Here is a 26,486-nt window from a genome sequence, read left to right as displayed (position 1 = left end):
TCGCGTTCTGTTTATTCTGGCTGAGATGATAATTGAAAGAGTAGTCTTCATGTTTCCTTTTTAATTTGGTGAAGTCAGCCTGAAAATTGAACAACGCAAGACAGTCTGATAACCTTTAAAGTCGAATTTGTAAATATCATGAACAAGATCTTTTGACAATTTATTCAGGTTGAGAATATATGCTTCAAAACATAGTAACAAACAATGCACGTCAGTGATCACTTTTGCTCTCTCTCCTAAGTAATTGTAAGGCAGAACCAAACAAAATTGTCATCGTAAAGTTGCACAAGACTTAGTAGGTGTGGCAGCCGATTAAATTCGGTTTGAGGTGCGAAAACGTAACAGCACGCACTCAATCGTTATAATTTCTTTTGTCCCTGACGAAATAGTGTTGTCTGTACTTCCCCCCCCCCTAATTCCTAATCTACAATTCAAACTTCGTCACATCATTTCAGATTTCTGAGGCCATTCTGATTTTATCTAGGTCAGCACTTAGTACAAGTCTAAATGATAAACAGGCATGATTAACAAAGCTTGCCTGTTCTCCACATGAAACAGGTATATCAACAAGATAAAACCTCGGAAAAGAGAGCATCATGCAACTTGTTATTTCTGGCACTTTTATCCCAGCTTCTGTCTATCTTTACTAAGGTTCACACCAATGTACAATCAACGACGACCGTTTTATGTTCCATGTTCAGTTAATTAAACTTGACGCGAGAACACGTAACGTTCTCACGAGATTCGGTGTGTTGCCAGCGAGTACTGTACAGGTCGTAGGTGATGTAGGTCGGTGAACCTCGTGAAAAAGCATTATCAATAATTTGATTCCTGCTTTTCGACTATGCAAGAACGATATCTGGACGAGAAGGCAGGACGTTATTTTCATGGCTTGTGTACTTAAGATATAGTATCAGAAAGATCGGCAACCGCTACTTGAGTGCATGTTTACCAAGGTATTTAGGTGCAAAGGGTCGTTTTATAATGGTAGTGTAGGTCAAATGTTATTTGTGTGTTATTTGTTATCCTTTTAATGACAGTAATGAGTTAAATGTCGTATTGTGGCCGGTAACAGCCTATAGGTGTAGGTTTTAAATGCATTGCAGTTTGATGTCCTCCAAAATCAGAAATATCGGTAAAGACACCAACAACATCATGCTAAAAGCGCTCGATTTTGACATTATTGACATTCTTGCTACTTTTTAGAGGACTTTCCTTCTTAAGTAGATTTGTAACACAATACTTTTACCATTTTATTTAAAAAATCATATTCTATACTTAATATTTGCATTCAATTAGTTCTACTGAAACCGATGAACAAATTGCAACTATAAAATTCCGCAAAAATAAATTTTCTAGAATTTCCTTCAAAAGAGGCGTGATATTGAGGCACATGGGAGATCTCCTTTAGAGTTCTGTCATTGGCTTGAAAATATTCTGGTGTCATATTATGTTTTTCTATACAAGATATAAAAGGAAGTAAGTGAAAGAGAAAATAAATTTATGGTGCCAAAGTTGACTTGGTAAGTGGATCGCCTTCAATTTTGTAGAGAAATGGGTAGTAGCCACTAATTCAACACCCTCCTCAGAAGGGAAGGGTGAAAGTACTGCCGTTCAATAAATCTTGTCGAGCTCCAATCAAGGCTTGCTTGCCTTAGACGATAATGTGTGCTGTTTTACATTTGTGTGCGTTGGAAGTTACATCGGATGAGTTGATGTCTGCTATAAGAAATTTCGTACACTTTTACTTTGAATTCAATATTTCTTTCCAGCCTTCATAATCGGACAACTATTTAAATCGCTTGCTTTTATTGTTCTGCTTTGCAAAACTAGGAGTTGCAGTATGACTTAAGTTTTCAAATTTTTTTCAGGGTAAAAACGAAAGGAAAGCACCTAGAGTAACCTAGGGTATCACACTATCATGCAACGAGGCATTGATTGTTGCCAACAATGAAATTTGTTAGATTTTCAATCATGGGGTTGATGTCGATCGTCGTCGTGGCCTTTTCCAGAAGCCAATTCAAATCTACGCAAGATGACTCATGGGATGACTTTTCCTTCGACAGCGACAGTTGTAAGCATCAATTTAAATCTATTGCCACGAAATTTCCCGGTATTGTTTGCATGCGTGTCTGCATATCGCACACATTTTTGTCAGTATTTCTGGCCGTCGAAAGTATATATTTGTATTGTCACTGATTGAATGGCGTGCTCAGTCTAAAATCTCACCAAATATCGAATAACTTGACGTACGGGAAATGGATAAGTTGCATCTGATCTGTTTCCTGTAGATTTTATGTACGTCGAGAAAGTGACTGCAAAAGTTACGAGTAGACTCTTTCGTTAAAGTTCTCTGCAATATACAATCGCCCATACTGACTATCGTAGGGTTAATTCCATTCAAAAAAACGTTCATTTGAATTTTGCTTAAAAGCTTTGAATGGAGATATGAAGGTATGGTCGAGATGTATCTTCATATTTTTACGCATTGTGATTGACCGAACAGGCAGTTTTTGATTAAGTTTATCTTCGTTGCTTTCAAAATCGTGAATCATTAAATGTATGGTACGATAATTTTGAAATAGATTTGAGGGTGTGAATTGGATAAAGACATCGACGAAAATAAATGGGCGAGTCATACAAATTATTTTGACATATTAAATGAAAAAGATACCAAATACTGTTAGAAAATGGTATAATTCATTCTGACATTGGCAAAAATAAGTGTAGAATAACATGGGATATCACTATGTTGATTCCAGATACTTATAGTCAATGTAATGGCTTTAACAAAAGAACTCTCTTGATAAAGACAATAAGATATTTGTTTATTCTGTCTGTTAATTAGCCTCATATGAAGATGTGCTTGACGTTGGTTCAATTCGTATTCATTGGGTTCCATCATTTAACCGGATGTGGATGAATGCCATAGTTTCTTGGCATCTCACCGTTCCTATGGAGTCACGTGAGTCAAATCTTCTACATTGCTTTACTTTGTCTTCAGATGTCAATAGCTTTGTTAATTTCCCATGTATGTTGGCGCGAGTAAATATAAGTATACACAAACCTTTAGATATGGGCTAAAAGGGCTTTTAGACGGAGGGGCTACAGTATGTACCCTTTCAGTAAACTCTAGATCTCACGACTTCTTAATAGGTTACGTTAGATTAATGCGAATGAATATATATGAATATTTCGCATAAATGTCTCATTCAGTATCTCTTAATTGTTGAAATTTATCAAAAGTGTTAGGTGCCATATAGCTGCAAAGTTGCATTATTACAAACTACCCATAAATCAGTGATTTGCAAAAAAGAAAAGTGAAGAACTTAAAGATGGCACTCCCACTTGGTAACATTTTTAAAGCACATTTTTACAATGCCAACTGTCGATATTTGACGTGGCGACTCCGCGCGGGTCACTAGATATCGATAAAAGCATTTCCTAAAAAAAGTAAAAGTTTGAATTCCGGTGGCCCACCTAAATTCAGCTTCCGAACATCGAACGTTCGGCACTGGGGCTATTGTCAACTAAGCAATGGAGTACGACTCTACGCTTACGCTGATGTATGCCACAGTACCACTCGCGTCGGTGATTGGTCATGCCCCCTGGGGGAAAGCCGAGTCTTACTGACTCTGAGAAAAAACGGAAAACAAAGTTTGATTCCACCAGAATTCGCATAGGTGACTAGCACAGTTACGTGCGGTTGATACATAGCGGACGCCAAGTGGTATGCACAGACGCATACCACGCGCGCGGCGTAATGTGTGACAGACGACAAAATGTAGTCATCGGAGGCGGCTAATATTAGACATGTAAAATCTGATGTTTATGTGGTATTGAATAAAAATATAGTACAACTGATTTAGAATAATGAAAACGACAAAAACTAAGGAGAAGTTTTACAAAACTTACCTGAGGTGATGGCATAATGCTGTATATAAAGTCTTTGCGGAGGGGGGTAAATTAATTACGTCGTTCGAATTTATTGTAGACTCCCTAGAATATCGTTAATCAGCACAACAACAAACTTTCGGGGATTTCGGGTCAAAATCAGAAACGATCGTAAAACTTCGGGATGTGAAAAATACGCTCGGGAAATGACATGTTTTTATCGATATCTCGCGGTCCGCGCACAATCGCAATGTCAAATATCGACCGTTGGCATTAATAAAATGTGTTTTAAAAATGTTACCAAGTGGGAGTGCCTCTTTAAATATGCCACTTTAACTATGCAAGCTTCCCCGAGGAAGCTTCGAGGAATTGTCATAGTAATCAAATCCGGTTATTTATCAATCTTAGCTTTTTGCTGGTGTGTATTTCTTTGTATTTTTAATCGTTTTGATTATGGATTGAATAATATTGCTCATTTACAAGTTAGATATGGTAGCCCTCGTGAGATTTATTGCTGTTACTCCATGCGGACCAACTGGAACAAATACTATCCCGCTCTCGAGATGGCTGTCATGTGATCAAAAGGACAATTCGTCTTTATTGGCAACGGATGTGGTTACCGTGAGTAGGAATTGACCCTGTCTATGCAATATACATCCACTTCACGTTCCTTCTACTGAGACAATCATATAATAGCTCAAAATTTTGCTAAAATTTTGCCCTCTTATTCTGTCATACTTAAGATCTGATCTGTGTACCGGGCGTGACGTGTTTTTTAATTTTAGAGATTCGCTGGCATTGATAAAGCTATTTAAAAGTAATGGACATTATGGAAATATTAAACCGCTAGACACACATTAATGTATAAGTTTGTATATATATATTTGTATATATATATATATATATATATATATATATATATATATATATATATATATATATATATATATATATATATATATATATATATACACAAAATGCATACAATGTGCCCTCCCGGTTATCACCATAATGGCTTTATGGCAACCTCTGAACTTGGGCACAGAGAGTACGATATATATATATATATATATATATATATATATATATATATATATATATATATATATATATATATATATATATATATATATATATATATACAAAGTAATAATATCTGTTACTAAAGTTTCATGCTTCCAGCAATCTTCAGATAGACGTGAAAGGATTCTTAGCTCTACACTCTCATTTATATTGTTTGCACGTACCATTCTAGTTTTAGGTGGTATTACAGTGGAATTCGATCGAGTGTCCGGTTTGCCTTGTCGAGCTCGACAAGTCTATATGTTGCTTTATCAATAGAAAAGTAAACATTTGCAACAATTGAGTCTTTGGTGTTAGATTACAGCGCGCAGTGAACGTTTCCCATACACTGTCTTGTCTACAATCAACACAGTCGTTTCTGCATGCAACTCACAATAAACTTTACACTGCACCAAATACACATAACCGAAGTTTTCTTTTAGGTGTTTATTTTAATTTGGGAACTTTATGAAGAAACACGTAAATTCTTTTCACAAAATAAACTTTTTCCCGGTGTCAGTAATCACGACAAAGGTCCCTTAAGCATAGTCTGTAGCAGGTCCAGCGCAGTCTACTCTATCAATAAGTATGACACAATACAACAATATTATCAACCAGAAAATTCTTAACACCTCCTGCATATAACTTTTTTCTGCTTTCACTTTTGTCTCAGTTAAATGAAACTTTCTTCCTTGACACTTCTCTCAATTACATGACACAGCTACAAAATAGACTAGAAGAAAAGCCGATTCTACACATGGAAGAGCAATTTTCAATCAACACAGTACATTTTGTGCCTTTAAATAGCACACCCAGTGTTTCTAAAGTATTTTGCCACATAATCATACGGCATCGGACGCATCAAAATTTTCTTTACCTTACAGAAGCAGTGTTCAACTGAACGATCAGAGTCACTCCAGTTGATGTTGAGGACTTTCTTCGAGATATAGATCCGGCACTCGAAAAATATGTCAGTGAGTTTCGTCAGAGTTGTATTTCCCGAATCAAAGTACATGTAAATACTTGAAAGAAACCTTGATGATGAGTAGTGCAGTGTCAAGCTTGTTGTGAGTGGCATGCTGAAACGACTGTCGTGATTGTAGACTAGACGGTGTATGGGAAACGCGCTGTAATCTAACACCAAAGACTTAATTTGTTGCAAATGTTTACTTTTCTAACGATATACAACATGTAGACTCGTCGAGCTCTGCAAGGCAAACCGGACACTCGATCAAATTCCACTGTAACATTTGATAAGTAATATTTGTTTTGGTGGCGACATTTTGAAACCAACTCAGCATTGATAATGTGTAGCTTTTCTGATATACAAAGATTACATCGCTTGCTTATGTTAGAGTAGCTCGATGCTTTGTCAATAACTGACCATGATATGTCAAAGACCTGGCTCTTATCTTTCAAAGACCAGACAAACTAAGCTATTTGCAGTGCCGATATCTTTCGTTCCGCAAGTGATTAGCTAAGCGCGTCTTGAAAGTGTTATCAGAGAGGCCGATGTAAACTTTCTCCGTGTTGTCCCCTTGATGTCTTGGTCTTGTAAACCACACCTTTGAGTTGACAGTCACCCTTCAGGGGACATGTAGACTTGTCCCGCCAATTGCAATCAGCTGAACGATCTTTACGCTTATCTCCGGTGATTAGCATTTTATTATGCGATTTGATTACACTTGCCATATTCTTCATACAGCTGTAACTCATTTTAATTGTGTTCCTATTGAATATCTTGTGAAGTTTAGACCCATTTGGAAAGTGTTTGTCAAAAGTTGAAAAAAAAAAGTTGTCGATATTTGTTTCCATGTTCTTGCTGAAAAGAGGGTTGAGCCACGTGATGTGACGTTTCCTGTTATTATTTCTCCTCGCTAATTCGTTGCTCGTGACATATTCAATCTGTACGATGTATCCGCTTGTCTTCAGCGGCGTATTGTATTGACCTTTGTATTTATCAAATATGCCCTTATCATTGGATATTGTTGAGATGCGTTTGCTTATTGCGTCAGGAATGTGTTTAATTATAGTTTACGGGTGACAAGACTGCTTATGGACATACAGTGTTTGGTCGTGTGTTTTACGATACGGAAAGATCTTACCGTCATTCAGATTTATTAATGTCACACAAAGAAGTTTGTTAATTTATGATTTGTCTTACAGAAATCAAACTCTTCGATGTTTCAAGATGTGCAGTTTAATACCCTATACTATCTTCGGGTAAGTACTTTAATCACTCCTCCATTCTATGCCTTTATTAAACATGCTATAGGTTCTAATATGAAATCGATGTACCTGTCTGAATGCTTTGGATTAAACTCATATGTCTGCTGAAACTTCACCCAGCATGGATGATGATAATGATGATGATGATGATGATGATGATGATGTGATAATGATGGTGGTAGTGGTGATGATGATGATCATGATGATAATGGTGATGATGATGATGATAATGATCATGATGATGATGATGATGATGATGATGTGATAATGATGGTGGTAGTGGTGATGATGATGATCATGATGATGATGATCATGATGATAATAGTGATCGTCATCATCATCATCATTACCACCAACTCCACCACTACCATTATCATCACATCGTCATGATGAGGATGATGAGGATGATGTTGATGGTGATGATGATCGAGATGAGATGATATATATATGTTCTGTGCTTGTATGTATAAAACTACTTTTCATAGTAAGAACAATTATTTTGTATTTTTCAAAGGTCGGATTATTGTTCTATGGAGACGAAATCTATTGGCAAAATTGCTATGAAGAAATATCACCTAGTAAGTATTCATAATGGTTGTCATTACTCACACTCCAAAAATATGGTGTGATTACTCGACCCTTATCATAAATCTAGCGCCCTGTGAATATGAAGTCAAAACGAGGCCACTGGGTAAAACCCTGGGCAGGGGCTGGGGGCCACTGGGCTAGACTTATGAAAAGGGTGTGATTACTCGACACAAAACCTATTTTTTATAACCACAGAGTTAATCTAACTTTGAACTATATTATAACTTTGAACTATATTATCTCGTTAACAAGCAATCTTCTCTTGTCGTCCATCAAAGTAATATCTCCTTCTCTCTCGATGATGTATGACGGGTTATACTCGGTGCGTAATTTTCTGTCTTTACAGACTCAGAGGGAATATAAATCGTTCGATCTGGCAAACAATCTGTTAATATTAAGTTTCACTAGGTCTTCAGGTCTCATGACTGAATGAAGGGACTCATTTTAAAGCACTTTGAGAGAGGACAATTTTCGCCTTCTCAGATTTTTTTTTTTAAATAAAAAAATATTATAGTCTCAGTTTTCTTCGAAAATCAAAAACATTATTTTTCCCTCAGAGTTAACACAGGGGTTTTGAATATAAAATATCACTATTTGATTGGTCATTTGTTTCTCTAGTCTCAAACGTCGGGCGGCGAAGTTTGATTTGTTCTTGATTTGCTAAGAGAATGACTGACAGTTTCATCGGAAAGGTTTTCCACTGTCTAGGAGCTACTAAGAGAAAGTAACGCCAGCCACGGTTCAGTGTATTCTGTGCACGATACTATTGTAGGTTTGACATAATTATTTTAAATATTCTGTGGTATTCAAGCTTAAGCTTTATAACAAGTTTAATACTTGGCGATTCATACTATGACAAAGTTTAATTATGACATGCAAGTTGAAGAGCTTTTAAAAATACTTCCTACATTAAGTGTATTTTTTGTCAATTTATATAACGACATCTTTTAATTGGTTCCAGATTGCAACAATACAATATATGGCGATAAACTCTGCCGACAATCCTGTGAGTATTAACCATATGTGAGGTATTTCTAGGACATGGCTATTAAACAAATGTTATTCTTGCAATATAGGGGGCTTGAAGATTGTTTCTGAATAAACCTGACAGCTCTAAAAGACTCTTCTTATCAACGTGATTAAAACATTGATATCAGTAGTTTTACAGAAGTTAGTTTATAGATAAAAAACAGTTAAACAAACAAATTGGTCAATAAAGTAAACGAACAAATAAATATGTAAATAAACAATAAATGAACGAAAAGTAATCGTAAAATATATAGTTGAATATATAAAAAAGAACAAAAATAATGAATAAATAGATGGATAGATAAATAAATAAATCATTAAAACTATTTACCTCTATCTTGAGCGTATCTTAAATGTCATACATTTCTTTGATGATCGCTCTGCTGACCTGTCGTATACCGTTTGATGGTTTCTAACTTGTCAGGTAAACCCACTGCACAGCCAGTTTACGATGTGAAAGTTGACAGCGTAATCGGCACCGACTTGAAAGGCAACTCATCACATATAGTGACAATCTCCTGGTTCTGTCCATTAGAATACAGAGAGAATGTAGAAGAATACTATATTGTGTTCATCAACCTTAACAACAATTCAACCATTTACTACGATGCACAAATACCAGTAAGTCATTGTATGTTAAGATAGAATGCGCCACAGAGACAGCTATTCAGAGTCTTAAATTTTTCCAATATTTTGTGGTCTACTGCTCTCGGGGGCTCAATTCACCGCCTCTGTTTTATGAAAATCAAAAATTTGATTTTCCCCATACAGTTAATAAAAGGGATGGCGCTCATTTTGATTTTCAAATATCGGTAAATGATAGGTGTTTTGTTTGTATTGTACCAAACCTTGCACAGTGAGCTCTAATTTTAGCTCTCATGTTCACAGACATGAGTTAATGACACAGCGATGTCTATCTGTCTGTCTGTCTGTCAGTTCATTGTCATGATGTTGATCATAACACTTTACATGAAGTTGCAAACATGTAGCAAAAGTTTAAATTTACAGACAACAGCAATATATACTGAAACACGTGAGTATTTTCAATGCACATCTGGTTATCCTTGATTTGGTAAGAGTATGGGTAAAGGTTTCATTCAGGAAAGTTTCAGCAAAATTTTAAGTCTTTCACTTTCCATGGCGCATTCTACCTTAATCGCATAGTACACTACAGGTGACGCACGCCAGACTGTGATAAACCCGAACATAGTAAAACTTTGATTTTCGTGTTATTGAGTTCAACCAGCTAATAATTTATATGTGACAGTTTTGAATTTTCCATATTGTGATAATATATATTCTATTTTTTACGAAGCAGACATTCTCACTACGCCAAGAGGTTTCTATACTGACACACGATCCCGATATCGTCATGTATGACAAATATGAGATTCTGGTAGGTACTATTCTGCGTTCAGCTCCATGTAATGTCTACTTCTTTCATTGCTACTGTATCAATTTTTTAAAATCCCTTGTTATTCAGACAAAGTGAAAACATTGATACTTATCGTTTCGTCACTATTAATAGAGTGTAAATCTAATCAAAGTTCTTACAATTTTTACGCACGATAGGTTGTTCCAGTCGTCAGAAATAGTCACAACCAAAGTCAGCTTGGACCAGCCAGTCAGCTGCTGTTAACTCTCGAACCAATCGTTCCTACGACCGTTGCTGTAGACTCGACTTATTTACATGAAGGTATGGTCTGAAAATATCACATCTCGACATAACAAGGTCACAGATTATGCCACAATGTTTTCATTAATTTACATTTTTTATCGATAGTGGTGTTGAAAATTGGCTGAATGCGTCCTCAGCGAGATGTGAGATTTAAAATGCAAGACGTGAGATCCAGATTTCGCTGGATACGTAGACACATGGAAACATGCATATTATACATATACATACATAGATACACATACAGATAGATAGATAGATAGATAGATAGATAGATAGATAGATAGATAGATAGATAGATAGATAGATAGATAGATAGATAGATAGATAGATAGATACAGAGATAGATACAGAGATAGATACAGAGATAGTTACATAATAAATACATAGATAATATATAGATAATACATACATACATGCATGCATGCATGCATGAATCCATACATCAATCCTTACATACATACATACATGCATCCATCCATCCATCCATCCATCCATCCATCCATCCATCCATCCATCCATCCATACATACATACATACATAGATACATACATACATACATACATACATACATACATACATACATACATACATACATACATACATACATACATACATACATACATACATACATACATACATACATACATTACTATTTTTACCAGAATAAACCAGTCTACATTCCCACTACAATTTGTTTCGTATAGTCAGCAAAGGCAAGATTAACTCGTTGGGTGGTTGTATCAGATTCTATTGCATCTATTGCATACAATCATAGTTACATACGTTAATTGTCAAAGAAAGGACGTCGCTAGTTATTTGAAAGTCATTTTATTTAATTTCACCATCACAGTTAAGCTCACAAGAAATTGTCAACGTGCATTGTATGTTAATTAAAAATTCTTATTTCACTCCCAAAACTTGTTGAAACACTCACTATTCAGCCTGTCAACACAGCATCAATTGCATACAGTGCACTGTGATTGTTTTACAGTTGAATTCTGGTACAGACCAAAATTTACCTAACAAAAATGACGTTCACCGCGCGCCCCCACTGCTGAGACTCGCCAGGTAGATTATAATTATCAACGCCGCGCACAATCTCTGCACGGATATTGCTTTAAACCTTGATAAATTCAATTCGTTTTGTGTGTGTTTTTTGTTTGCTTTTTTGTGGTCGCAGTTCCCCGGGGTATCGCACATGTGTTGCAGCCTTTTTGTTCAAGCATCATGCTTAAAAGATTATATCTTTCATTTTCTTCTTAGAAAAGTGGTTTACGACCGAAAACGCTGGAAGCGTGACGCTAACCACGGCAGACCAATTTTCGCCGAATACGAGAAAATCGTTAAAATTCTCTTTTATTGGCGTGTGTGTTGCCATTGGTGTATTGCTGATAGTGTTGGTCGGTGTTCTACGTGTGAGAAGAAATCGCAAGCGGCTCAGCACCAGTACTACTGAGTGTCATGCCGAGGAATTTGACGAGATGATGATAGGTGTGAAACACTAATAATGATATTATGATACTGGTAACTTCAAACCATACCATTATTTTTTGGTTTGGAAAATACAGTTAACATCAGCAACCATTTTTTTTGGTTTGGAAAATACAGTTAACATCAGCACACGGGTACCGAAAATTGACTGCCAAATATTTTCTAGAGGGCAACGATCATGCAAATCAGTGGCATGGTGGTTATTTCACTGCACTTTAGAATTGAATATCTCCATTAGAGAATGGTGTGAGATGCTAGACGTACCGTCTGTTGGACCGTACCAACCAACACTAGTACGTTTTTTCAGGTTTACCAATTTGATAAATAACCACATGACTACATGTAGGTAACATTTTTAGGATTTTATCTTCAGACGAATGTAACTGGTTTGAAAGACAGTGTCAGATAGGTCATGTTACAAGAAGTCGCGTTCAAACAATATAATCACAGTTGACGGTTTGTCGATGATCTGAATACATGTAACTGCACAATTCTCCATAAAATTGTGGATCATCAACATGTGTGATCTATAGTTATATTTGATTAGAGTATTGTCTCATGCAAACCATTATAATCAACCATCATCATCATCATCATCATATCATCATCATCATCATCATTAATTTTATTTGTTCATATGGCGTTTAGATTAACGTAAATCTGTTAATTGCAATACACAGAAGAACAATAGGACACTTCTGACTCCCTGTTACGTAACGAACGAAGTGAAAATCAATACAAAATTCAAATATAATATGACATAACATAGAATTAGAATGTCGTGATGACCTTTCCATTGTTAAGATTCCTTCATGGCCCACGATTATATTTTAAACTGCCATTTCTCGTCCACCTCAAATCTGCTTAAGGTTACTTTTACCAGTCCTATTTCTTCATTTATGTAATTTTAGTTTCGGGGTACTCAGTTTTTCTCGTAACCAAAAAATCATCACGCGTACTTTACGATGACAATACTGTAAAAAGAAAGTTATGGAATTTTCTAAAATCGATGAAAAGTTCTTATGTAAATGAATATAGTCTGTTGAAATGTCATCACAACCTAACTCCGCTTAAAAGTGAGTTAACGACTATGTATATATAGTCAAACGCTAGTACAATCTTCATAATTGTACATATTTATATTCACGCAATGTTCACACGCTAAATAAGCAAGCAAACACCATGACACGATAGAGCCAAAACAGTGGCAATAAAATTGGTCAAATTTGAAAGAAAATATCACAGGTGACGTCTAGTATCGAAGACAACACTGCTACATGACAGTTATGCGCACTGTATTCAGGGGATGCCACTCTTGTGCGAAAAAGAACGCTTACAACTTTCTAAACTTTCTTGCCTTTCTTGCGAATTGAAACAGGGCGCTTATTTTGTCTGTATTTATCAGATATCGTCAGAGATAGGTGATAGTAAGGTCCTGTATAGCTTTTACTGTTCGTAACAAATTATGTTTCTACGTCCGGTGAGTTTTAAATACTCAAATTTATTTTGTTAAAAAAGGGGGAGTTTCACGAATGCCGCACGATCATTCACAAATTATCTTTTGTATCAGGACATCCCGTGTACCCACCAGACTAATGAATAATTTCGTGTCCTTGGATTAAATAAGTCACATCTCAGGTGTTCTGCCTTTATATAAGGTAGAAGGTGCTTCGGTGACAGATATTAAGACTAGTTTGTACAATATACTTTTGACCAATCGAGTAAAGTATTCGCCGACTTAGTTTTGTGAAAATTGGGAATTTTATTTCTCCCTCCCCCACGAGAGATAACACTGGGATGGCGGTCATTTTGAATTTGAAATATCGGTAAATATTGGGTAGAGAGCCCCCGATTTCAATTTAGATTTTGAAAGAGAATGAGTGGTGAAGGGTTTACCTGAAAACAAAGCTTGGGGAATCATTTCAATCACTTTTTACGGAATTATCCAACAATTCTGCCACATAGAAAATATCTCGTGAATTTTGCCCTCAACAGTCGTTGAATGACAACCAAAATACCTTACTTTGATGTCTTTTATGTCCTACCAAGCAGTGCGTCTTTTTAATTATTTCCTTCTGTAGGACCTGGTGTTGAAACAAACACACTGAGTAGAGGTTTAATAGCCAAACAAGAGATTCCAAGGAGTAATTTGCATATTAAAAACGAACTTGGAAGAGGCAATTTTGGAATTGTCTGCAAGGCGACAGCTGAAGGTATTGGAGAAGGTAAAAAGACAATCACCGTGGCCGTCAAGATGTTAAAAGGTAAAAGCGCGCCTTTAAATTCTAAATATGTTTACGCACCTCGAAAATTAATGTCTAATGACTGCCATATCTATCTATCTATTTATCTATCTATTTATCTATCTCTCTCTCTCTCTCTCTCTCTCTCTCTCTCTCTCTCTCTCTCTCTCTCTATATATATATATATATATATATATATATATATATATCATTCATCATGCAATCTTCAGACAGAAGTGAAAGGGTATTTAGTTCTACACTCTCATTTATGGTTTGGACGTACCATTTTGTTTCTAGGTGGTGTTAAAATTGGATTTATTATATTTGTTTTGGTCACGACACTTTGAAAACAACCTAAAGCGTTTGTCTAACAGTGTAGATTTGTCAGCATTGATAATGTGCTGCTCTCCTGATATATACAAAGATTGCATCGCTTGCTTACGTTAGAGTAACTCGATGATTTATTAATAATTGACCACGAGACACCAAACAGATGATCAAAGGCTTTGTCCTTCTCTCTTAAGTTCAAAATAAATTTTTAGAGCTCTGTGTTATTCCTGTATCTGCTATCAGTGAGGCATGCGCTTAATGAATTGAAGTTTGTGTAATCACGTGGCTTCTTAAATAAAATAACTTGCTACCTGTTTTTCGTCAGACAACGCAACTGCAGTTGAAAAGGATGAAATTCTCCGTGAAATTACAACTTTACAAGAAATAGGAAAACATGCCAATATTTTAAGTATCCTTGGATGCTGTACTTTGGAGGAACCGTATTTCTTAATAACGGAGTACATGAAGTACGGTGATTTACTGCATTTCCTGTGGCGAACAAAAGAGGTATATATCTGCTATCTGTGGTTATTTGCAGGCTTCAATTGTAATGTATGCAGAGTATCAGATTTGTATCGTACATTGTCATTGCCAGCCTGTCAATTTTAAGGAAACTCTTCTTTTGTGCGCTGTACTTAAAAGTATCCTAGCGATGGCACTCTCAGGACGGCTAGGGTACCCATGACTAATCCACAAAAGTTCTCAAACACCCCTTATGATTCCTCAAAAAAAACACCAGTATTTTGATAAAAATGAGAGGAAATATATGACAAAAAACCCTAATTTACAAAATTTAGAAGAAGATGTAATATACTAATTCAATGTTTTATAGAAAAATGAGATTGTTTTAACACGTCAAATGTACACGATGACGTCATTATTTAAAACAATCTCCTTTTCAATCAGCACTGGCATGATTGTACGTCTAAGAGAATTATTTACCAGATTTCGAATGGGTATTTCAGGGACCAACTTTTTGGACAAGTATGAAGTTTTTTTTGTTTGTCTGCGCACGGTAATAACCGTGATTAGGAAACAGACATCATGTAGGGTTACCCTATTCACCTGAAGCGCCACCACAGGGCAATGCATCCATGAGTTATCCTAGAAAAAATAACCATAAGTATCATTTCAGATTGTGTTCACCGGTTTGTCATATCATGTCTAATCTTGTCTAATCCAAAGACAAAATTGACATTATTTAATATTATTGTTTTAGCCAAGATACCAAAATGACGATCCTATCTACAGTTTGACAGAGAAGGGCTACTATCAGATTGCCAGGCAGATCGCTCGCGGAATGGTAAGTTATTCGAAGCCGTGTTTGTTAAATTCAGAGATCGATTGAAGTGTGAGGGGCGATGATGGAGAAACAATTGTCAGATGCATGCCGACCGCTTGCCGGTGTCATGAATGGCACCTGCCAAACGAAGTCAAAGATTGGTCAAAAATTCCAACATCAAGAAAGGAAGACCAATTACAATGTAACATTATGAAACAGACCAATCACTGACAACCTCGAGAATTTGATTCTCGCAATTACGACTTTTGGAGTCTTGTAATTACGAGATTTTTTTCCTTACAAAAATAGCATGAATATGCTTCCGTAATGTAGCTTTCTTTAAAATCACGGTAGAAAGATCCTAGTCTACATATGCGTCGAGGCAGTTTGCGTTTCCCACTTATTATTTCCTTTTATTCAAATGTTGAACACTGAAGTAACGAAAGAAGAGCTAATATCTTTCATCTACTTCTTTTAGTTGAAAAAATAATCAAAATCCAGTTGTTCACGGTGGAGCGCCATTAGGTGTATCGTTAGGCGTGTAAATAATAACATTTTTAGAAAAAAAACTTTTGAACGAATATCTCAGACATTCTTACTTCACTATGTTAGTTTTTGCTCACTCTGGCTGTAAAGAAAATTGGAAGTTGCAATGATACGTCATGTTTTATGTGTCTCCTTTGAGTTTCAAGTAGCTAAATGCTACCTTCTCAAGCTTTGCTTGATACTTAACCCTTTGACCACCATGGTTTGTCCCAAATCCATTGTTTTCTACGGTAAAGTTGGACCTGTACACAGGGAACTGAGCCTGAAAGGTTATAGTATGTTGTACCTTTAAATATTTATCGGGCAAATAACAGAAAAATTTGAAAGGAGTACTTTTGTCGCTCTGATTTCTACCCATAGGAATTCTTGGCACAGAACAAATACGTGCATGGAGATTTGGCAGCAAGGAATGTACTTGTTGGAGAAGACCTGGTAATTAAAATTTCTGACTTTGGACTTTCTAATGACGTATACCTACAAGGATGGACTGCTTTGCCGGCAAGTCGAATGCGAGCAGCGAAGTGGGTCAGCTTAGAAACAAACCTGAAGGGGTTATGTACAATACAGAGTGATGTGTAAGTTTTACGAATACACATGTATCTCAAAGAGTTGTCATGTTTTCATCAAAAGTCAAAAGCAATTTTCCCCAATACAGTGGAAGTTGACAAACAGATTCACAATACATACCCCGCTGTTAAAGGGCTTTTGTACCAGCAAAAGTGGTATCATCTCAAGCCTGAATGGATTGTTTTGCTTTTTAAATTATCGTGTAAAATATTAATCTTTTTCATGGTTATGCATAGACAATATTAATTAAATATAACATCAGCAGTAATATGAGCAATAATTATCCCATGTTTTGGCAAACACAGAATTTCGTCTATTATGTCTCGCAACATAAATGCCATTTATCGCAATATAGTAAAAAATCCATCAACACGGAATCTATATCGCCGAACAATGTCTTTAATCTGATTTAGACGCTTGTAAGTCCAGTTTATTTAAAGTCCAGATGTGTCTCCAATAACAGCAGCTACAACATTCATAGTAAGACAAATAAAATACGTTTCACGATTATACAGAAAGTGCTTAAGTTAGCGTAAATTTGTTTTGTGCTTTTATCATGAGCACATAAGCAATTTTTCGCTAAAATTAGCCTTGTTTTCCCGGCCCGATATTCTTGTTTCTTTTCATTCTGTTGTTTCATTCTTGTCATTTATATCTTGCTCGCGTCTAGGTGGTCTTTCGGCATAGTGTTGTATGAAATCGCTACGCACGGAGAAACTCCATATCCGGGAATGTCAGCTTCTAAAGTCGTGAAGGCTGTGAAGGAAGGTTATAGGATGGCCAGACCAGATGACTGCCCACAGTCCATGTAAGTCATTTATTTGTATATTTCTTGGATTTTTCATTTTATACCACCGTTGATTAGAATGGCGATGATAATGATTATGACAATTTATTGATTTTGTTTGTAGTTTGTAACGTTAACTCGTGTACTCTTGTCCTTTACTTCTTTGTATTGACAACATACCTTGGGCTTCTGAGACTATCGCTATCATGCTTAATCTGAAATACTCGGTTTTTGACATGTCTCTGCGGAATGTATTGACGACTCTCTATAGCATGCTGAATCTGACATACTTGGTATTCGACTTGTCTCAGCTGAATGTATTTGTGACGTACAATATTGTTCGAAGACGTAATTCCACCCCGACTTCATTCGTTTCTTAACTATAATAATGCTGGTTAGACATCACAGGGTATGTCGACTAAATTAATCTTGAGTATTTCAACAAGTTGAAGAGAGCAGACAAAAATGACCATATTCGACACAAGAAACAAATGCATTTTTTAAAAAGGACCATGACATGATTAAACAACCACTCGAAGAATATGACATCGCTCAAATTTGACTTGATTTGTATTTTTTTTCCTTCTCCATGCATATAGGTATGCGATAATGAAGCGTTGTTGGCTGGAAAACCCTGACGACAGGCCTACATTCAATGTGCTACTGCAGAAATTTGATCGACTTTTGAGCCAATTTGCAGACTACATCAACGAACCTCGGCCTGAACCTTTCCTCTCTCGTAGCTCTGAAGACATGCCACTCTTACAGAATATCAAAGAAGTGGGAACAACCAAGAAGAGCGTCGGCTCAGTTTCAAAGAAACGGGATACAGGGGTAAGTTAGAGACTGGTCAGTTTCTTCGTCCCGGGGGTGAATAATTTTTTCCAGACACACTGTTGTCGGCTACCATGTTAAGTGTTTATGGACCAATGCTTGGCTCACTGAAAGTCTGATTTTCCTCATTTGTTGGTAAAGCTTAATGAAGGGACAGTTAGCTGTATCTTTTAACAATTTTCATGATATTTATTCTGTATAACAACAGCAAAACCCGGACTTCAGTTTGTAAACATAGTACATACATGTGTATAAATATTCATGTGTGCCCAATAATCAGTATCATTCACGGTAAATAAATCGCCGACATAGACATTTTAGTCTGGACTGACAATTCCACGTTTTGCATATACATATGCAGGCTTTTAAAACAAGAGTAACACTGGGCATTGTAATGTACCTATCGATAAAAGACTTCCAAATTTGGTTCAAACACACTCATATATATTCATAAAAATATGAGAGGAATTTTTAAAACGGTAAAACTCATTTTCCTGAAGCTCAAAACACTCCCGTTTTCGGCAGCACGTCAATTCTGCTCAGCACCACACGACAACAACAACACAAACTTTGCCGAACATACTTTCGCTTAACAATTGGCGAAAATCCGAAAACTACCGAAGGATTCATGGTCGGCACTCTTCGGAAAAGAGAGGCGAGAGCAACTGAGGCGAGGCGAACATGGATGGGTTACGTAACCGCTTCACGCCTTAAACAATACCCGTTGCCACTCTATCTATGTTTCTCTATGATTTGTATAAGTTGTAACCAAATCTGATGTAAACAGTGTTTGAGAGGACCTTTCCTTGTATCCCTGAAACAGTAAAAGCACAGCTAATGATGACAAAAACTGCCTAATAGTCACTATCATTTTACTCATAAAAACACCTTAGAAAGAAAAATAGTTGTATCAATGAGAATGAAAAATATCTTGTCATTTATAAAATATGTCACTTTATCAATGTATTGTGAAATATTGCAGCATGTTGCTTTCTCATACAGAGTTCTCATTGAGAAAACAGTAAAGGATCAGGTTTTTGTCTTGCTTTGTATGTGAACTGCAGATTTCTTCATGATTAGTACACTTTGCAAAACAGACTTTCAATTTGCAAACATCTAGATATATCTCTGATATATCTTTCTAATATATTAAAGTTATGCGCCCGATGTGCACGCAGAAAACTGTAACTGAATTTCGATTCGTAGCTGGTACGATACTTTGGAAAACAGACTTTCAATTTTTTAACATCCAGATACTCTGATATATCGGTGTATCTCTGATATATTAAAGTTATGTAATAATAATAATATTTTTTATAATAATAATATTTTATTACCCAGAAAAAGTTACATACAATATCAAAGACAGCAAAAAGTTTGAATAAGACAAAATGATCTGGACGAAGGTGAAACAGGATATAGCTGGTAGCTAGTCGAGCCTGAACCCCGACATGTTAAAATTGTGGTGAAAAATACATAACGAGGGCTCACAGAATGAATACATTTAAGAAATAAAAAATAATTTACAAACAAACCACAAACCAAAACAAAAGCTTATGGAAAACATGCAAGGTGTCTATCAAACAAAAGCTACATAGCTGTCACAGAACCAATCAAATTCCATACAAAAGATGGCGTTTGATTTATTGCTTGTCTAATATGAACTGGAATATTATTCCATGCATTTGCACCTGAAAAAGAAATGGCAAATTGACCTGAATTTAACTTAGCATGATACAGTGTTCGAAAGGCGCGTAGATAACTTTAACTGAATGATGCAATTTGATGCTGGCGTGATACTTTGCATAAGATACTTTCAATTTGCAAACATCCAGATAACTCTGATATATATCTCTGATATAGTAAAAATTACGCGCCCGTAGGGCGCGCAGAAAATCAACTGAATGATGCAATTCGTGGCTGGTATGACGCATTCTATGCAAGTATGAGCCCGTGTCTTAGTTCAAAAAACACTGACCCCTATTGATCATTTCAAAAAGACTCCCATCACAAAAGTCAAAAACAGGGTGACCCACTGGATCCACCCTCAGGGTTGAAGAAACTGACGAGTACGCTTTGTTCGCACGATGCTTTAGCAAAACAACCAATTGATGTCTTGTCATTTTATCTTGAAAAATAACATGGTGACGGATGTCTTGGATTTCTACATGCAAGTCAATGAGAATATGCGGACAAGACACTACCCATTTGGTTGCCATCTCCATAATCGTAATAGTGCACTTGCAAATGCAATAGCAGACCTATTATATTATATCATGCTACCATGCGCCATTCTGATTGGACGAGAGCTACCACTTATGGGGCTCAATTTGAAGCTCTTGGAGCAAGTAAACCTTTTGCCGTATTATTTTTGTGAAAATCGACAATTTCCAGCCGTATAGGCATTATACAGAAATGGCGGCTATTTTAAATTCCAAATATCGGTACATTTATGGTAATTTATTTTCTATAGAGCCAAAATTTGTACTTTGATCCCCGATTTCGATTCTTGATTTTCAAAGAAAATGGTCGAAAGTTTGCTGAAGAAAGTTTGAGCAAAAATTTAAGTCTTTCACTTTCCAGACGCATACTAACGAATACCCAGGGCACTTATAATAAATTCATAGCCAATCAATACACTGTTTCCCAAGGGGTGATTAGCCGAATATCTTTGAATATCATATGAAGGGACAAACCTCCGGAGAAAAAATATGTCATGGAACTTTTAGTACACTTTCTGAACAATGATTTAAAATAGTTGCAAAGAACAGATACGTTAAGGGTGGACTTTTTGTTTGTGTCTATACAACTTAGACATTGAAATACAGTCCTATCCATCAGAGGAGCTGGTTGTCAAAGAAACGGCGTCCTTATTGTTTCGTTCATGCAGGACTGTTTCGTGTGTAATCCTTGATATAGAAACCTGAGAGTATTACACTATGGAATAATTCATATAGGTCACAAAGAAATCCAACTTCCAATACTTTCATGGATAAATTCGATCAAAGATCAAAATCAGATCACATGACAATGAGCAGACTCGAAAACTTGGTTATTAGGACTTTCGATACATAGTTAATGAGCGACCTAAATATTTTTATTTTCCCTCATCAATTACTGTTAATTCATTTCGTAATGCCTAGAGCAATGTCGCCTCTGTGTGTTGATCTTTGTTCTCTCCTTTGTATTTTTCTGTCGTATTAATATCTTGGAATGAATATTCTATTTCTGAAACACATTTTTACGTTACTTTGTTGTTTCTATGAGAAATTACAAATTTGATATATATGCTGTATAGTGTGTGGGATGTTAGTATTTATCATCACTTTGGGAAGAAACTTGAGTTATGTTGTGATCACAATGGCTTTAACGGATAATCCATATTATATTGCGTGTCATTTCACTATTAAACTTTTCCATAACGTATAATTGATAAGGATAGGTTTTCAACAAAATGAATTAATAATTCAGTTGGCGATTCATAATACCATTACTCGAAGCATAAAATGCTTTCTAAGGAAATTATACTATGCTGGCCATTGTATAACCAGTACAGGTGAACACCAAAACGCACTACCTGTGTGAGTTGGACTCCGGACTCCGCTGGGAGCATTCTGCAAAGCAAACCATGTCCGTGTACCGGGTATACCAACAAAAGTGGCCGGGGTGTATCGGAAATGCTAAGCAATCGATATGGCAACGTCCAACGTGGGCAGGGTTAAGATGATGCAAAGAATATCCGTGTCGGCATTTATAGACACTTCGCCGACACTTTTCAAAGGTTAAAATGTCAGATGGCACGCCCACTCTTCCTTTTAATTGGTAAATATTCTTCACTGTTCTGTCGAACCAAGTTTAAAGTATGACAAAGGAGAATCTGGGTGGACATTATAATCTATATCTTTCACCCTGTCATTCCGAACAACGCAACGAACATTGTGGCAAAGGTAAGTGCTCATTGTAGAATGTCTTCAGTCAAAACATAGTCTGTACGAAATGTATTTCTCTTCGCAGGACCTCGTCATAAAAGGCAGGAGAAGAAACAATTACTCGACGGAAGAGAGTGCTTTAGGAGAGAGTACCTCAACAGCACCGTTTGACGATTACATGGCCAAAAACAGTGATGTAGAAGATTTTAGTGATGAGATCGTCTTTGAGGCAATGTCTGAGAGTGATAATGACGAAGGCTTCTTTCTGTAGAGCAATTACTAGTACTTGAAGATTAACAATGGTCTGACTACTTTAAGACTTTATGACTTTATGACTACTTTAACGTTTTTATGGAATACTCGCCTGGCGAACCCTTTGCACCCTTGTCACATAGTATAGCACAGGACAATATCAGCAAAGATGGCATGGAGCTGGAGCAGTGCTGTAATACAAGAATGTATGTAGTGTTAAAACGACATTCGAGACACTTTGTTGTAAAGTGATTTGTACATTGGTTTGTGACAGGATCTAAAAATTTATAACTCAGTTAATGTGTTCCATGTCGACTTCACACATTTGTTTGCGTGAAAACGTCACAGACTTCAAGCTTCGTGCATTTACAGCTCTCTTATCAAATAGGTTTTTTGTCCATCGTCGTCCGTCTGTCCGTCGTAAGTCAACAAATGCCTTCTTCTCTGAAACAGCAAGTCTGATTGCTTTGAAATTTGATATGCATTTCACTTGGGTTGACCTCAATTAACTTTGTTCAAATTTGGTGAAATTTGCATATTTGTTTTTTGGGGGACGTTTTTGCTGTTTTTGGTAAAAATATCTTCTTCTCTGAAACCGCATGTTCAATCGCTTTGAAATTTGATATGCAGATGACTTAGGGTGACCTCAGTTACATTTGTTCAAATTGAGGCGAAATTTGCATATTTGTATTTTTAAGGGAATTTTTGTCAATTTTGGTGAAAAATCTTTAAATATCTTCTTCTTCAAAACTGAAGGGCAGTAGCTGTGACATTTGATATATAGGTGCCTACCGATGACCTATTTCAGATTTCTCCAATTGTGCAGAAATATGGATATTTGTATTTTTAAGGCAATTTTTGTCATTTTTGGTAAAAAAAAAATTTCACCAAAATCGCTTTGCTGACAGCTTTGATATTTGGCATACTGGTTCATAGGATGAGCAAAATGTGATATATTCATATTATAATGAAACCTACAATATTGTAATTTTGAGGCAATTTTTCCCATTTTTTGTAAAAAAATATAATTCTCAAAAGGTACTAGTGTACAGCTTTGATATCTGGTATACAGTTTCCTACAGATGAACTAAATGGGCAATATTGAAAATATGATTAAATCTGCAATTTTGTATTTTGGGGGCAATTTTTGCCATTTTTTGTCAAAAATGTGTTTCTCAAAAAGTACTGGTCTAATAGCTTTGATGTTGGTATTCTACAGATGAACGAAATGTGCAATATTAAAAATATGATGAAATCTGCAATTTTGTATTTTAGGGGCAAGTTTTGCCATTTTTGGTCAATTTTTTTTTCTCAAATACTGCTCGCCTGATAGCTTTGATATTTTGTATACAGTATACTAGTTGTTATCTTATTTATAATGTATTGAAATAATGATGAAATCTTCAATTTTGTATGTTTGGGGTAATTTTTGCCATTTTTGGTAAAAACAAAATTGTTTCTCAGAAATTGCTCATCTGATAGCCATGGTATTGGGTATACAGGTTCCTACAGATGAACTAAATGTGACATATTAAAATTATGATGAAATATTCAATTTCGTATGTAGGCGCAATTTTTTGCCTTTTTTGGTCAAAAAATTTCTTCTCAAAAACTGCTTGTCTGATAGGTTTTATATTTGGCACACAGGTTTCAAGGGACTATTTTAATATGATACACTGAAATTATATTTAACTCTCAACGTTGGTGGGGCAATTTTAGCCATTTTGGGTCAAAAATTTGATTCTCAAAAACTATTATATCTGATAGCTTTGGTTGACATATTCTTAGGGATGATCTTGATGTGATATTTTCAAATTGTGATGAAATCTTTCATTGTGTATTTTTGCAGCTACTTTTGCCATTTTTAGGCCACTGAAATGAGCTAACAAAGATTTCCATCTTCTTCATCAACACATGTGTCAAAAGTAGGTATTCTCTACATGCATAACACAGCGGCACTATACCGGCCGCTACGTCGCTTGTTGAGATTCAATTTCAGCTTCGTACTGCCTCAGCTCTTTGAATGCATCACATGGTTGTATTCAGTAAAGCACTGCCAGACCTGATATAGGCCAGGAAATACAGTTGTGAGGTACAACCTAAACTCCATGCTCTGTGACCAAGGATTTTTAAGTATCTGCCAACAAGAACTTGGCTAGGCGACTGATGCCGTATGTTGTGGGTTCGAACCCGATTGAAAACTAGCCGTATTATAAGGGCTATGTCAGTTTAGTGCGTATTCTTAACTATAAATGCAGGTTCTTTGCCCCTTACCGCGTCAATTACTAAACTATGTACACGTGATCTGCCAATGTTGAACTGAAAGACCGTTCCGACCCGAGGAAAGGATTATATCTTGAACTGTCTATTTTATGTAATAGCAAAAATTGAAGAAGACCTCTAAGTTGATGTGAAATACTAAATATACCGAACAAACAAATTAATAATTTGTGGTTCTTTTCTTTGAAATTAATGATTTACTGACATTTACTCTTGTCATATTGTTTTCAACAGTAAGACACCACGATCACAGTCTAGCATTTTACATCAATATTGCAGCTTAGAGCGCCTGCAACTGTGCCTTTTTTTAATCATTTCACTATTTTTGTCATATTATCAACTACATTTTCTTGTTCTTCTCCGCAAAGTATGTTGAGATACAAAATATTCAGCTTTTCAATTCAGCCTGTACACGTGTAGATTTCATTGTCATTGTTGACACATGAATTCTGGTCCTGACTACGATTTGAATGTACACAAAAACAGTGCCCTTTGCACCAATACACGCTGTGTTGACACGCTGAAATGTGGGTTTTTCAACATGCTTTGAGGAGTAGAGCAACAGTTTAAAGGTGACAAAGAATTTTAAAAATGAAAAACTCATCAAAAGTTACAGCCATTGGCCCTTTAATTCTTTAAATGGCTTTTACCTGTTGTAGGGACAAACTACATGATATTGAAATGCACTGTGGGTAAAAAATCGACTTCTCACATCAGCAAAAGTTTGAGATGGTGATCTTACACTTTTAACGCAAAATATCGATGTCATGGCAAAACGTTCTGCTTGCTCGTGAAGCTAGCTAAACTCATTCATTTTTGCATCTTTTCTGGCATTAAATGTATATAACCTAAAACTTTACTTGTGCTTCTGTATTCCCTAGTGTTTTACATGTAGAAATCCACCATATTGAAAATAAGGTCAGCACCCTGATCATGAGACTTTTTAATTCACTTAGATAGCAAAATCGTAGATATAGCAGGTATTTAAGTTACCCAGAATTGCTGATGTCACGATTAATGAAGAATTGAAAAGACATACACTAAGCACATTTAACGCATTTGGTATTTCTAATATTTGCCTTTTGGGAGTCAAATATTATCTACCATAATTTATCACCAGATCATAAAGCTTTTAGAGCATTTGATACTTGTAATCACTCTGATACTACACAATTTATACCTTCCTTAATTAAATGAAGTCATTGAGAAATGTGCACCGCAACTACAGCGATACAGTCATCTCTATACCCTTATGAGACATCGTTCGCCGACATAATCTTCTTATTACTAATTTATTCGTCCTCGTTATCTGTTCGGAGGGGAAAGATGTGTACTTAAGCGCTACAATATACATAATGTCTTTATGAACCATCAGAGTTCATTGCATTTTTCAAATTATTGCTAACAGTATTTCTATGATTGAGTATATGTACTTTATTACTCTATTTGTCGATGACATTTGCCG

The 26,486-nt window shown here is 36.0% G+C and overlaps 1 protein-coding gene across 1 annotated transcript; it reads left to right on the top strand.

The window, feature by feature from the left end:
- The first annotated feature begins 1,974 nt into the window (after nt 1-1,974).
- On the top strand, nt 1,975-22,760 carry LOC139122197 (fibroblast growth factor receptor 3-like). The gene is made up of 11 exons (XM_070687618.1): nt 1,975-2,074; nt 9,227-9,423; nt 10,375-10,498; nt 11,744-11,971; nt 14,053-14,235; nt 14,870-15,051; nt 15,764-15,847; nt 16,733-16,947; nt 17,610-17,747; nt 18,326-18,560; nt 22,575-22,760. Exons 1-11 carry the CDS (start codon nt 1,975-1,977, stop codon nt 22,758-22,760), a joined length of 1,872 nt encoding a protein of 623 aa, XP_070543719.1.
- The last annotated feature ends 3,726 nt before the right edge of the window (nt 22,761-26,486 follow it).

Source organism: Ptychodera flava, chromosome 21, assembly GCF_041260155.1.
Source record: "Ptychodera flava strain L36383 chromosome 21, AS_Pfla_20210202, whole genome shotgun sequence".
Lineage (NCBI taxonomy): Eukaryota > Metazoa > Hemichordata > Enteropneusta > Ptychoderidae > Ptychodera > Ptychodera flava.
Note: the sequence above shows the minus strand (reverse complement) of the source record. Positions and strands in the feature narration are given on the sequence as shown.